Source organism: Parasteatoda tepidariorum, chromosome 7, assembly GCF_982258835.1.
Source record: "Parasteatoda tepidariorum strain Cologne lab strain chromosome 7, Ptep-v5.0, whole genome shotgun sequence".
In the NCBI taxonomy this organism is placed as follows: Eukaryota; Metazoa; Arthropoda; class Arachnida; order Araneae; family Theridiidae; genus Parasteatoda; species Parasteatoda tepidariorum.
Genome location: NC_141761.1, coordinates 86347200 through 86360716, shown reverse-complemented (window position 1 = coordinate 86360716; position 13517 = coordinate 86347200). Strand labels below are relative to the sequence as shown.

Sequence of the window (13517 nt, the reverse complement as noted above, 5' to 3'; positions counted from 1 at the left end):
TTAAACATAAATTTCAAATTGAATCTATCTTTTAGGTTATATATATATGTTATATATTATGTTATATATTCTTCTTGATACTAATTTTCCAAGCAAAAAGTTTATTTTATTCCAGTTTCTTTTCTTTCAATTTTTGAACACATTATAGTTTTAAAAATTTCAAAACGAATTTATTTGAATTTCAGATATGAATTTTTTAACCTTAAAACGTGATTATTCACTCTAATTTACGTACTAAAAACTATTTTTAGGTACAATATAATCTTCCTTCTAGTCACCTATGTCATTCCAATGTGCTGTATGGCTGTTACCTACACATGGATTGGTTGCATACTTTGGAGAAGTAAAGTTATTGGAGAGAATTCAGATCCACAGAATAATGTGATCAAATCCAAACAAAGGGTAAGTTAGTTTAAATTTAATTCAAAAAATAATTTTTAATGAATATGTATACGAGAATTGTAAAAATGTAATTCATTCTTCTACGATTTGAAATGAATGAATAGTATTATTCAGGAAATTTTGCTGGTTGTATTTATATTTATTTTACTATGTCTCAAAATAAAGTTAACTATGCATTTCGCTTTGCCAATTATCTTAAATATAAGCGTAAATTATGTTTTTGCCTCTAATTTTATGTCAATTGAAATGTATCATTGGATTATAAGTCACAATTTTTAATTCTTATTTTTAAAGACTGATTTTGTGAGGAAAAATATGAAGAATGGATGCTCTCACTTTTGTACGAAATATCGAGTTTTAAACGTTGTTTCATTTTCTAAAAATCAAATTATGCACAAGGCTCTTTTATGTCAATTGAATTGTATCTTTGAGCGAAAAGTTATCCAATTTTAATTTTTAAAGACAGCTTTTCCAACGAAAAATATTAACATCGGATGCTTTCACGCGCTTTAAATTGAGGAATTTTAAACGTTATTATTAAAATTTAATCTATATAATCTGTACAGATAATTTATAAAAAATAGCTTGTACCTCATACAAGCTTTAGCCATTTAAGAGATTTATGCAATAAATATTTTTTTAAAAAAATGCACATCTAGGAAAATAATGTTGTTTAAATGTAAATAAAGTAACTATAAAAATATTTTTTTTCGGATTCATATAGTTTTACTTTAATAACTTTTGTTATGAAAAAGATTCTCTATATTTTTAAAAGACTGCATCCATTTTATATTTCTTACGAAACTTTTTATGTCGCCGTTAGTCAGAATTTTACCTTCTTATATTGCGCATTTAAATCGACATACTTTAAAATTTTTGTTTTCTTTAAATCTTTACTCCCCTAATCCCCGAGAAAATAGTGTTTTCTTTTTGCATAATCGAGCGTCTTTTAGAAAGAAAATCTATCAGCTGAAAACTATTCGGTTATTACAGGTATGAAAACATGAAGTCTAGACAGTAAATTGAGAAGTTTTCTGTATTCGAAAATGAAATTTAATTTAAGTGTTAGGAAACGTACAAATTAAAATCTTCTATGCTTTATAATAAAACTGTTTTATACTGCACTTGAAAATTCATTTATTTATGGTCCTGAAATAACATTCAAGAATTTCAGGCTAGAGGCAAAACTTATATTCATTGAAAGTTTTATAACAAAGGTTCTTAGCAGAAAGAAATACATTTTTCATTGTTCTGATATTTTCAAACTGTCTTATCTGTCTGTGCTATTGTAAAGAAAATACTACACTTTTGGCACAAAAAAAAAAGAAAGAATATTAATTTTGACATTAGAAAAATCCATTCTACCCTAGTTGTATATGTGAAAAGCAAGAAAAGAAAAAGAAATTTTTTTTATCACATTATTGGTGCATTTATAACAAATTAAAACCTCTAGAGCAGTGGTCCCCAACCTTTTGTGGACCATCACCCCCCTCTTGGGGTTGGCTGACACATATCGACCCTTTCTCTTTTTTCTAGGAAAACCTTTCATTGTTGCTTGTGAGCAACCAAACACTGAAAATATGCTATGTTATTTGATTTTAATTTAAATTGTAATGCAAATAAGGAGGCACATTTATCCAGTCATTTTTATTAATTAAAAAAAAGTTGTGCATCTTTTTTTTTCAAAAAAAAATGATATTTAAAAGGAAATAATCAAAGCAAAAGTACATTTTTTTAAATTCTTATTGTAATGTAATCAAGAAAAGAATAAAACGTTAACAACTAAAATTTGAGAAAAAAATGAAGAGGGAGAAAGTATATTTTTACCACTTCAATGACTGGCCTGTGCTTTGGTTTATTTCAAGTTAAAGCTTGACTGTCAGGTTTTATGCTCGTCAGATTTAAACGCGGGTCTCCTTTGAAGCAAATGTCCAACCTAGCTTTGTGAGCAGCTGGAAGACAGAACTAAATCTTCTATCCACTAAATATGCTGACGTGAACGAAATGAGAAGCGGATCAGTTTGTTTCAACAATTGTGGATAAGTGTGAATAAGCTTTACCCAAGCTAATTCGTAACCGTAATTTTTAAAAACAACTTAAGCCTCACAATCATACTTCAAATCTAAAATCTCAGTCTACAAAGAGGAAGTGAGCTTATCCACAACTTCAAAAGAGAAGGGATCGAAAATCCAATCCAGAATTTCTAATTTCATCAAATCTTTAAATCTTGATTCCATAACTGATCAAGGTGATCAGTAAAAATTAAGATTTTATTTTCGAGAATTTCGATATCTGCCATTGAACACTTTTTAAGAGCTGGAAATCGCATTAGCTCTTTGCGGCCAATGTTTGACTTGTAGATATCAAACTTGGTGATGAATGAAGATATGATTCCCTTAGCCTTGATAATGTTCATTTTATTTCCTTGAAGTTTTGCGTTGATTTCCTTCATTTTTTCAACACTATCAGTGAGACACGCAGTTTCCAACTTGCGTTGCTTCAAACTCTCACATAAAACAGGATCAGTGGTGTCGAGAAACTCAGTAACCGAATCCAGCAATTCGAAGAAACGGCTCAGTTTCATTTTGAAAGCCATTTCACAGCTGCATGCAGGAGCAGGAATTCGAAATCTTCATCATTTTCATGGCAAAGTTTTCGGAGCAAGCGGTTATTAGGAGAATTAGCTTTTATTTTATTGATGCCAGAAATAACCAATTTTTCTCTGCCAAAAGTTGACGATGAATGACATAATGAATGGTGAGATAACTTCCGGTACTTTTTTTTTAAGGTGACCCAGAAACCCAGTATGACAACCAGACATGGTTGGAGCACAATCTGTAGCACAAGCACTTACATTTGTGAGGGGAATTTCTTTTACCTCAAAATAATCTTTGACCAATTTAAAAATCGACGATCCTTTTGTATCTGTGTTCAAAGTTCTTGTAAACAACATTTCCTCGTTAATCTCCTTACTCTCATTTATGAATCTCACGTAAGCTATGACAGCTTTGTTATCTATCACAGTTGATTCATCAATCTGCAACGCAAATTTACCTTCTTTCAGAAATGTGATGAATTTTGATTCAACGTCGGCGGCCATCTCATCAATACGCCTGGAAACAGTATTATTGCTCAGAGGAACAGAGTGACTTATCAGATTGCGATACCAAAACGTATGACGAAAATGATCCTGCACTTGAATTTTTTTAAATTTTTAACTATCATAATTCTTTGTCTACACCAGAACCAAAGGTTTCATATATATTTTCAATTTCAATCTCAAATAGCTTTTATTATTAATATTATTAGCAATTTTTATATTTTGAGTACTCGTCGCCCCCTGATCACCCCCCTAAGGATTATCGCCCCCTTGAGAAGCTCTATCGCCCCCAGGTTGGGAACCACTGCTTTAGAGGTACTGGATTGGAGATCGGTCGCTCTCTGATTCAGGTTAAAATTATGATCTGTGGATGAATGAATGAGTGGACGTATGAATGGGTCAGCCCTATAAACGGGTGTGACGAATGGTACGGCAGAAGTCGAATTCTTGACCATAGATGACGCCACTGGAAAACAAGAACAATCGTACCACCTCTGCCCAAACAGGCATACGTCAACATTGGTGCATTTCTATCTCGCATGCTTTTAATATTTATTTTACTTAACAGCGTAGAGAAGCAGCTTCTATAGAAGAGATTTTTAAAGAGGAGAGCTTCTATAGCTTCTAGTATAAAATAGTTTATTAATTCGATAACTAAAAGCTTCTATAGAATCAAAAATAATAATTTAAAAGTACAAATCACGTGATTTATCTCCGTGCTTACATATATATATTGTTTCATTTCGTTATGTTAAGTTCGTTTTGTTATTTATATTATTTAGCCGCTTATTTTTTTAAAAATTGTTTTCCACCTATTGATAACAATACACACAAATACGCAGAACCAGCAGGCATAAAGTTGTAATAAATCAATTTTTTTATAAAATATATTTCAGATATTAATAATTAAAAGAAAGAATAGCTTCAATTTTTATAAATAATAGTTATAATCAACTAAAAATAAAAATAATAAAAATTACTATTTGTAATATAAATGATAAGAAAGCTACAATTAATCAATTATTAAAAAGTTGATAAACTGTAATTTTAACACACCCAAAATTACGTTCATACTTGTTAACAAAATTAATTTTTAAAACCGAAATTATTCTCTAGTCATAATTATTACTAATGCTAATATTTATAATTATGACTAATAATCACCCCGGCAGAGGAATTTAGGGAGTTAATCTGCAGCATTTTATCTTTATAAATTCAAATTTCTCTGCGAGCCTAACATACTCACATATTTGTGTTGTGTTTAATGCAACTTGCCGAATACCAGCAAGCCTGCTTGGTGAAGGTGCAGAGGGTGCTCTTCTTGTTTTTTAGTGGCACCATCTACGACCAAGAATGTGTTTTTATCCAATCACACACAATTCACTGTCCATTTTTAAAGGCTGGACCCATTCATTCATCCACAGCTCGTTATTTTGACTTGAACCACGTAACGATCAATCTCAAATTCAGTAACCCCAGAGGTATAAATTGTTACGGGAACTTAGGGGGGTTTGTAAACCGGCAGATTTAACGTGCACCAGTCACCATTTACTACAAGGGAAGTCTTCAGCCGACTGGGATTGAACTCACGTCCTACCAACGTCCTACCAACCAGGCTATCCCGGCCCTTTAGTCACATCCAAAGACTGTAATTACAAATAATCAGCTGAAAGTAACTTACATGCAAGTTGTTTTATACACTGACACTAAAAAACGTAAACATTCTCCATAAAATTTTGGCTGTATTCGGGTGATAGGAAAAAAAACGAACTCTTTACTTTTTGTTCCGCAGATTTTAATTTTACAAGAAAAAAAGTTTAGCGTTGTTTTAAAGAGGTTCCTCAGCAATTTTTCCATATTTGTTCGTTGGCATTTTAAAAATAAAACTGGAAGTTTGATGAACAATTATCTGCATGCGCTGTAACAATCTGCAGCGCCAGTGTCGTGATTAGCAAATTAAACACAGTTGAAATATTTTATTAAGAATTATTTTTTTTATTGTTCAAAAATCTATTCAATAATTATTGCACAAAATTGTGGATCAAACGATTGAATAATTTTACTAATGACGTAATTCTTTTTGCAGGTAGTTCATATGTTGGTAGCTATAATGCTGCTTTTTGCCATTTGCTGGCTTCCGTATCACATATACTTTTTGTATACATACTACAACAGCGAGGTGCTTCAAACACACGTCATTCAGCATGTCTATTTAGCTATTTATTGGTTAGCTATGTCCAATTCATGTTACAATCCCATTGTATATTACATAATGAACGCTAGGTAAGTATGTTTCATTCATCCATTTTACTTTGTAATGATTCAAATTACACCACAAATATATGATGCTAAAAATGATTAAATTTTTTTTTCATATCAATTCATAATTATTTATATACTGAATTAATTAAATGCATACATAGCAATACATTAATTTAAAAATTTAGATAAAACAAAAATTATTAAGTGCGAAACAGTACATTATTTAAATAATTTTCAGGAAAAATCGGTGCAAAACATATTGAATCAATATCTCAAATACGCTAACAGAAATATAGTAAAATATAAGTACAAAAACGTTTAATAACAGCGCAAACTGAGTACCGGGTATCAAATTAAGTACATGTGTATATGGCTTAAAGACCATCCATCAATCTAATCCGCTCGTGTGGTAGAAACTCATTAACTATGCTTACCAGACTTGAAAACAGAGATAGTAGCATGGAAGCAGGAATACTTTAGAAACCTGCATTAACAAGGGGAATACGAATCCTGAAAATTTTCTATTAAACAAAGTGAACCTTAAATCAAAGAGTATGGTTGAAAATCTTGAATAGGGTACAAATAACCGCCGTGCCTTGGGAAATAAGCCCCCTATTAAAGTTTCAGTTCATCTACTTTTAAACTATCAAAAACCCTCCAGCTGGTGCGTATTTATTCTGTATCGTATAGGCTATCCGCCTTCAGTTAGAGAGGTATATGGGTTCAAGTTCCGGTTTGAATTATTGTATCTTATCTCTAATTTTCTTTTTTAAAAAGGTTGGTAAATATTTAATATGTTTTCTACAATTTATAAATTATTTTATATATTAAATTATTGTATATAAAATTATTATGTATAAAACGATTCAATTTAAATTAATTTTATTTTTAAAATTTAAATTTTAAAAACAGAAATATTAATACATATTTTTTTTAAATTTTATTTTTTAACTGAAACAAATGGATTTTTTTTTGAAAAAAATTTTAAATAAAAAATTTTAATTAAAACTCTTGTAATTTTTTTAAAATGTAAAAATTAACATAAGAATTTATCTAAAAAATTTCGTAATTAAAAATTTTAAGTAAAATATTGCAATTTTTTTAAATAATCAGTGTAAGTTGTTTCAGAAAAATTTTTTTTATGTTTTTTATAAAATTTAATTTTCTTAAAAAATAATTTAAATTGAAAATTATAAATTTATTATAAAATAATAAATAGCTATTTAACCTTTTTAGAATAGAAATTGGGGATAAAACTCAATTGTCTCAGCTTGGATTTAAACCCAATATCTCAATGACAGAAAATGAGGTTTTCAACCATGATCTTTAAGTTTAATTTCGTTTTAATTGGAATTTTTGAGATTCGAACCCGATTCATCTCACTGGAAGGGGAACGTTTTATCCGCGCTATCAATTTGGAAGATATGGTCCTAGAAGTTTATGCATAAGAGCAAATGAGATTTTGGGGTAGCTTAAGATTTGTATTTTGCCATTACAAAAAAAGACTTATTTTTAAATTTTCATTTCTCAAAAAATATTCCAATGATTTACTTCAAATTTTGATTTTTTTTTAAATTTAAAATTCTCTAGATTAAATTGGTGTTGAAACATGCATACAATTCAACGTTTTCTCACATAGTTGTAAATTAAATAAAAAAATTTTTTTTTAAAAATTACTTTTAACATTTAGAATAAACAAGAAGTGTTATCGTATTTAAAAACTTACATTTGCTTCTATAATTAAGAACTTATTGCGAAATACGTAAATATTTAAAATGACAGTCAAAATTTTCAATCACTCTCCTCCCCAAAGTAATGAAACTATAATTTCTACATTTCGGCAATCCCCCCCCCCTTTTAAGAGTGAAGAATTCATCCAAAAATAAAACATCTTTACTCTTTATTTAAAGAAAAGCACGTATTTCTGTCTGATTCTGCAAATTTAAATTTCTAATTTGTATATTTAAGGTTAGGTCCGCAAACCACAATAGATCATGAAAATATGATCATTAGATCAAAATTAACTTAAGGAGGTCACTTTTTTACAACAAACACCATAAATATTTAGAAGATTACGATGAAATAAGACATTTTCCAATGAGTGTAATCGAATTAATGGAATTAAATTCATGTAATCATATAAATATTAGATCAAGATAGTTTCCCTTTTATTGACTTGGCCATTTATCCAAAACATGAAATTTTGAGAAATTTCCCGTATTTAATGCTTCAGTGCCATGTATCACTCAAAATATTTTCATTTCAGGTTCAGGAACTATTTCAGGGAGGTCATGTGTCCATGCAAAAAGCCGTCTAAGTCACCCGGAACATCAGGTTATGCCAAAAATGGAAATTCTTATCCGTTGCTACCGAGAGCTTCAATATATACTTCTCACAGAACTCGTTCTACTAGAATTATAAACAACCACATAATGAGAGAAAGTGATCTGAATAAAACAATTAAAGAGGAAACAAACCACCTCGAAAGTTGTTAATGCCCACTTATTACTTTTTGCCTAAGAATTTACTTCATTTCGTAACAAAACCCAGCATATTAAATTCGGAAATGCACTTGAACGTATGAAGAAATATCATTAACACCACGCAATGAGGAAAAAGAATACTTTTTTTTAAATTTAAAACGCACCATTTTTCAAGTGTGTGTGTAAATTCCACCTGAAAACTCTTGTATTTGAATGTGGTTAATTCTCTGTTTCTTACAAACCGTGTAGTTTATGAAGTACTTAATTTCATTCATATCAAATTTAATGTTGCTACTTTAAGATGTATTATGAAACCTAAAACATTTTCAAGAGAAAAAAAATATTTGTATTATTTTAATAAAGTTTATGTGAGTATTTCTGTAAAATTGAATTTTAAAATTATCGAAACAGTTATTTATGAAACTGTTTAAATTCAAAGCTATTCTTCGTTATGTTGCCATAAACTACAAATGTGCTAATGTAAACACATTATATAACTATGTACAATAAAAGAAAAGAATCACTCTGAATAATTTTTGGTCTAATGATCGGATTTTCACGTATTAGAACTCAATATTAATGATTTCAAGGAGAGACTTCAAATATGTTAATTAACTCAGACGATATTTTAAGTTTCGATATCAGGCACAGAAACTTACTTTCTCTGAATAAACATACCTTTTTATTTTGACGGATTGAGATTTCTAACCTTCAAAATTTAGGTGTTAGCCGCATTCTAAGAAATGTGGTCCCCATATTTAGGGCAGGAGAGCTGTTAAAGTTTGGCTATGACTAACTTCTCTAAGTTACAATTTTTGAATAATTTGCCTTATCTCGAAGTTTAAGCAAATTGAGAGGTTTTTGCATACAAGCATAAAATTTGCTTACATAAAGTTATTTCTATACAAAACTTAGTTTTATTTTAAATAATTACTTTGCATTTATCCTTTTATTTAATTATAGTAGAAATTTTTTAAAATATTAATGTAATTTTTTTGCATCATTTAAAATAATATAAATGGCAAGATACGAAATTTGAAAGAAATCGGTAGAGTAGCTTTTGAGAAATCGAATTCATAATAGTCGTATATTTAAAACTCAATTTCTCAGAATTATTACTGACCAAACTATTAGGTCCAAGTTTTCTAGAGTGCGGCTAATCCTTCAACATACAATGAGGGTTACAAATCCAAATCAATAGAAAAAAAGGTAATTCAGAGAAAGTACGTTTAGTGACCAATTTCGTAACTTAAAATAACTAAGTCGAAAGTTATTCTGTTTTTCTTGTGTACTGTACTTAAAACTAAGCATCAAGACACGAATACTTAGTAATGCTTTGAGAAACACTTAACAAACACAGTACGTTAAATAGAAATTTTCATTGGATAACTTACAATTGAATTCTTTCATAAAACGACACACAACGAAAAACTTTAAATGCTCAATAATTTTAAAAATAATCTCAGCTTATAATTTAAAATAGTGATAAAATATTTTCTTTGACATTAAACTTAAATTAATACAAAGAAAAGGACGCAAATATTCATCATATTTGTTAAAAATTGAAATGTAGTAGCAGAATTTTATGTTACATAATTATATGTTCTTCATAGGAAAAGATTACCAACTTTTATCAATACATTACCTAATTTTGTAAAACGTATAAGTAATAATTAATATAAAACGATATTTTTTTTATTTGCTTAGAGCTATCATCTAATTTTTAATTATTATTTAGAAATAAAAGCATTTTTCTATGTTTTTATAGAAATTTTCAAAAGCAGCAATAAAAAGAAGAGCATATGAGAAAAAAAAATTTCCGATATTTATTTTTAGTCAATAGAACTTTTTTTAAAACTTTATTTTATCTCTTTACTTACGGAAAATATGGTAATTGATACGACGATGATTTCAAAAATTTAAATAGTCATTTCCAAGAAATAAAAGTTTAAAATAACAACCACATGGTAAATGAATTTGGAATGTCAATGTAAACTTCTTATTATGAAATATTTCTAGGATATTTTACTTTTTTAGTGATTATTAAGAAACCCAAACACTTAAACATTTTTTTTGTGGTTAATGGCAGGCACGTGGGTCTATTTCCCATTGACCTCGGAAATGACAGAATTACTTCTCTCTTATCCTTACCCACCTATGGCTAAGCCACGGCGGTGGAGTAGCGTCGCCCATGTCATATAATCACAAACCCGTTTATAGGGTGGGTTACATTCACACACAATCACACAGAAGAAAGGACATAGAACACAGAGAGAGAGAGAGAGAAAGAAACATCCATGTCCTGAGCGGGATTCGAACCCGCTCAGGACATCAGCTCCGCAGTCAGGCACGCTAACCACTCGGCCACCTGGTCGGCATTTAAAAAATTGAAGGAAATATATATTTTTTAATTTTGAAACCTTTTACAAAACATTTGAAACTTTGTAAAAAAATATCGTATTTTCTATATCCTTACAAATTTACAATGGGAGAAAAAGCACCTAGGGTAACAATTATTGATCTGTATGAAAAAAAATCGTAAGTTATTTAAAAACTTCTCAGAACACAAACTTTATTTAGCATGTAAACGTCACTACCGGTATTTTATTCTATAACCGACACTGAAAAGCCAACCAGACTTAACTCATGTTCAAATCCATAGCCTTTTAATTTTGAACCCAATCCAGGAGACAAGGAGACTCCTGGATCAAGTATAGGGAGATATTTGCCTTCATGGAAGGATTTTAGCCCGCATTTGCGCTACACGGAGAGAAAAAAACACGAAAACCACCCACTGTTAGCCTGAAGGCAAGGGGATCTAAACCCATGATCCGTCTACCGCTGAGGTTATTTTTGCGTCAGCACTGTGGTCGGTGTGAGCCGTGTGCAAAATACGTATCAACCAGCCATCGCTGGGATTCGAACTAGGTTCATCTGGGAGGCGAACGCTCTATCCCCTGAGCCACTGCGACTCTCACAACAGATTATCGGCTTTGGGTTATGACCCGCTGAAGCGTCGGAACAATGATTCTGTCAATGACCTCTTGAATGGCAGTCAGTTTTCAGCTGACATTTAGCTCGACATTCCCACGACATTTTCACTAGCAAATGGCCGATCCAACAAATTTCGATGGCATGCGTATACGAATTCCCATTGTGCCTGGCGGTCAGTCACAAAGTTTGAATTTCGTTGTTTAAATTCATACAGTTCAATGATTGTCACCATGCATTAAAATATGTCGCAGTAAGTAAATTTTTAACAGGAAAAAAATGCTTTGAAATAAATCAATTTAGAATGAGCATCACATGGTTAAAAGAATTTGCAATTTATTTGGTGGTAACTTCGAAATTTTAATCCTCATTTTTGAATTTTGCAACAATAAAAAAAAAACATTTTTTTAAGGGGCCGTTCAAAAAGTACGTACACAAAAATGGAGAAATTTTAAACCCCTCCCCCCCCTTCGTACATTACCGTACATAAGGTCTTACCCCCCCCCCTTAGAGTACGTACATTTTATTAGTCTACCCCCCTTTTTCATAAAAATTAAAATAATTATGTTTTAAATAAAATTAAATATTTACTTAAGGAGGGTGTAGGATAAAGTCAAATTTAAATTTGGTGTATGTTTATGAAGTACGTACTTTGTATAATACCTCCCCCCCCCCATCGTACAAAACCGTACATAATAGCAAATCCCCTCCCCCCCCTTCGGGATGTACGTACTTTTTGAACGGCCCCTAAGACATTGTTGTTTAAGTTAAAGTTTCACGGAAATTTTTTTATACTTCAATCATTTTCAAGGAAGTAACTACATGCCTTTTTAAATTTGACCAGATAAAATTTTTACGATTTTTTTTTTAAAAATGGAAACTGATGATATCTGATAAAAGATCAAATTAATCGGAAACATTTATTCAGAAAAAAATTAAGTTTGAGTTAAGGTTGGCGAAAATAAGCACTCCGGACAATTTGGCGAGAGATTATACTGTTTTTTCACTTATCAAACTGACACTTTAGTTCATAAATCCTTTAAACGAGAATAACAGTAATTTTATTACATAAAACCTTATTTTCCAAACTACTTTCATCCTATCAATTAAGAATTAAAAAGAAAAAAAACAATACTTTATAAACAGTACCTGAAAAGCAATCTATAAGTTTTCCCATCCGCTTTACTATATTCTTCTTTCCCATCGAAACTTCCCAGAAGTTCATCAAAGCTTTTCATATTCTATAAAGTATAAGTCTATATTCTTACTTTATAAAGCATAAGCCTATATTCTTATTTTATGAAGCATAAAAGAAAAGATTTGACCACGATACATTGCAAACCTGCGCATGGGTCTGAAAATTGACTATTAAAAAGTGACTATTGATATTGTAGGTAGCCTAGCTCTACATGGGTGACTCGCGGACATGATCTGAATACGCCTGCAGCGACTGAAACGCCCACTTCGATTTGAACACACCTAGTTTGGTGGATGGTTCACAGTGACTTGTTATTTGTGACTGTGACATTGTCCTCCTTTCTCTGTTCTTCAGTCTTGATCAAACACAACGGGAGCCTAAAGTAACACACGAGCGTCCACATCTACACACACAACTGTGATCCGAATACAATTTTTACGGCCAGTACTTAAAGACCGGTGATCTTAATACAACTCTCTCGGCCTCTCGCAAAACAGCAATAAATTAACTAGTGGTTTCCATTCATCTAATTTTATCACTAATTCTGATGGAGGAGTAATGTAGCGTAGCTACTGTAATAACTATTAAATTCCAATTCACTGGTATATAAGACATGTTAACTCGATTCTATCTTGAAATACATTTTGATAGATGACGGTTGATATTGTTCGTAGCCTAGTCCCACAAGAGGTTTCTGAAATGCCTATTGAATAAACGTTTTTGAAAACCTACATGCACCGTAGGTGCCCTATATATTCAGAAACGCTTCGGGAGTTTTTTTATTGAGCATTTATATATATTTCCCTATAAAATTTATTCTGAAAAACATGACTGTTGCTACTGTCATTAGTAAATTATCTGGTACGAGATTAGTTAATGGTGAAAAAGAACAATTAACTGACAAAGCGGGTAAGAAAGTTACGGTTTATTTCTTTTACTGACTTGGAATGGAGTGTGGATTAAACTAAAATTGAGAATAATTATTCTTTTATATTCTAAAACTTATAAAAGTCAAATGATACTTTAAACTGTTGCATTTAAAGTTTACTTTTAAAAAATATCGAATTTTTCTTTATTTTTT

General features: G+C 30.6%; 1 protein-coding gene across 1 annotated transcript in view; it reads left to right on the top strand.

Moving 5' to 3' along the window:
• LOC107444192 (tachykinin-like peptides receptor 86C) overlaps positions 1–8621 on the top strand; it is an 83405-nt gene extending 74784 nt beyond the window's left edge. The window contains exons 3-5 of the mRNA XM_016058278.5: positions 252–402; positions 5589–5785; positions 8031–8621. Of these exons, the coding sequence (XP_015913764.2) occupies positions 252–402; positions 5589–5785; positions 8031–8259 (577 nt within the window). The 3' untranslated portion in view covers positions 8260–8621. The remainder of the gene's footprint in view (positions 1–251; positions 403–5588; positions 5786–8030) is intronic.
• The last annotated feature ends 4896 nt before the right edge of the window (positions 8622–13517 follow it).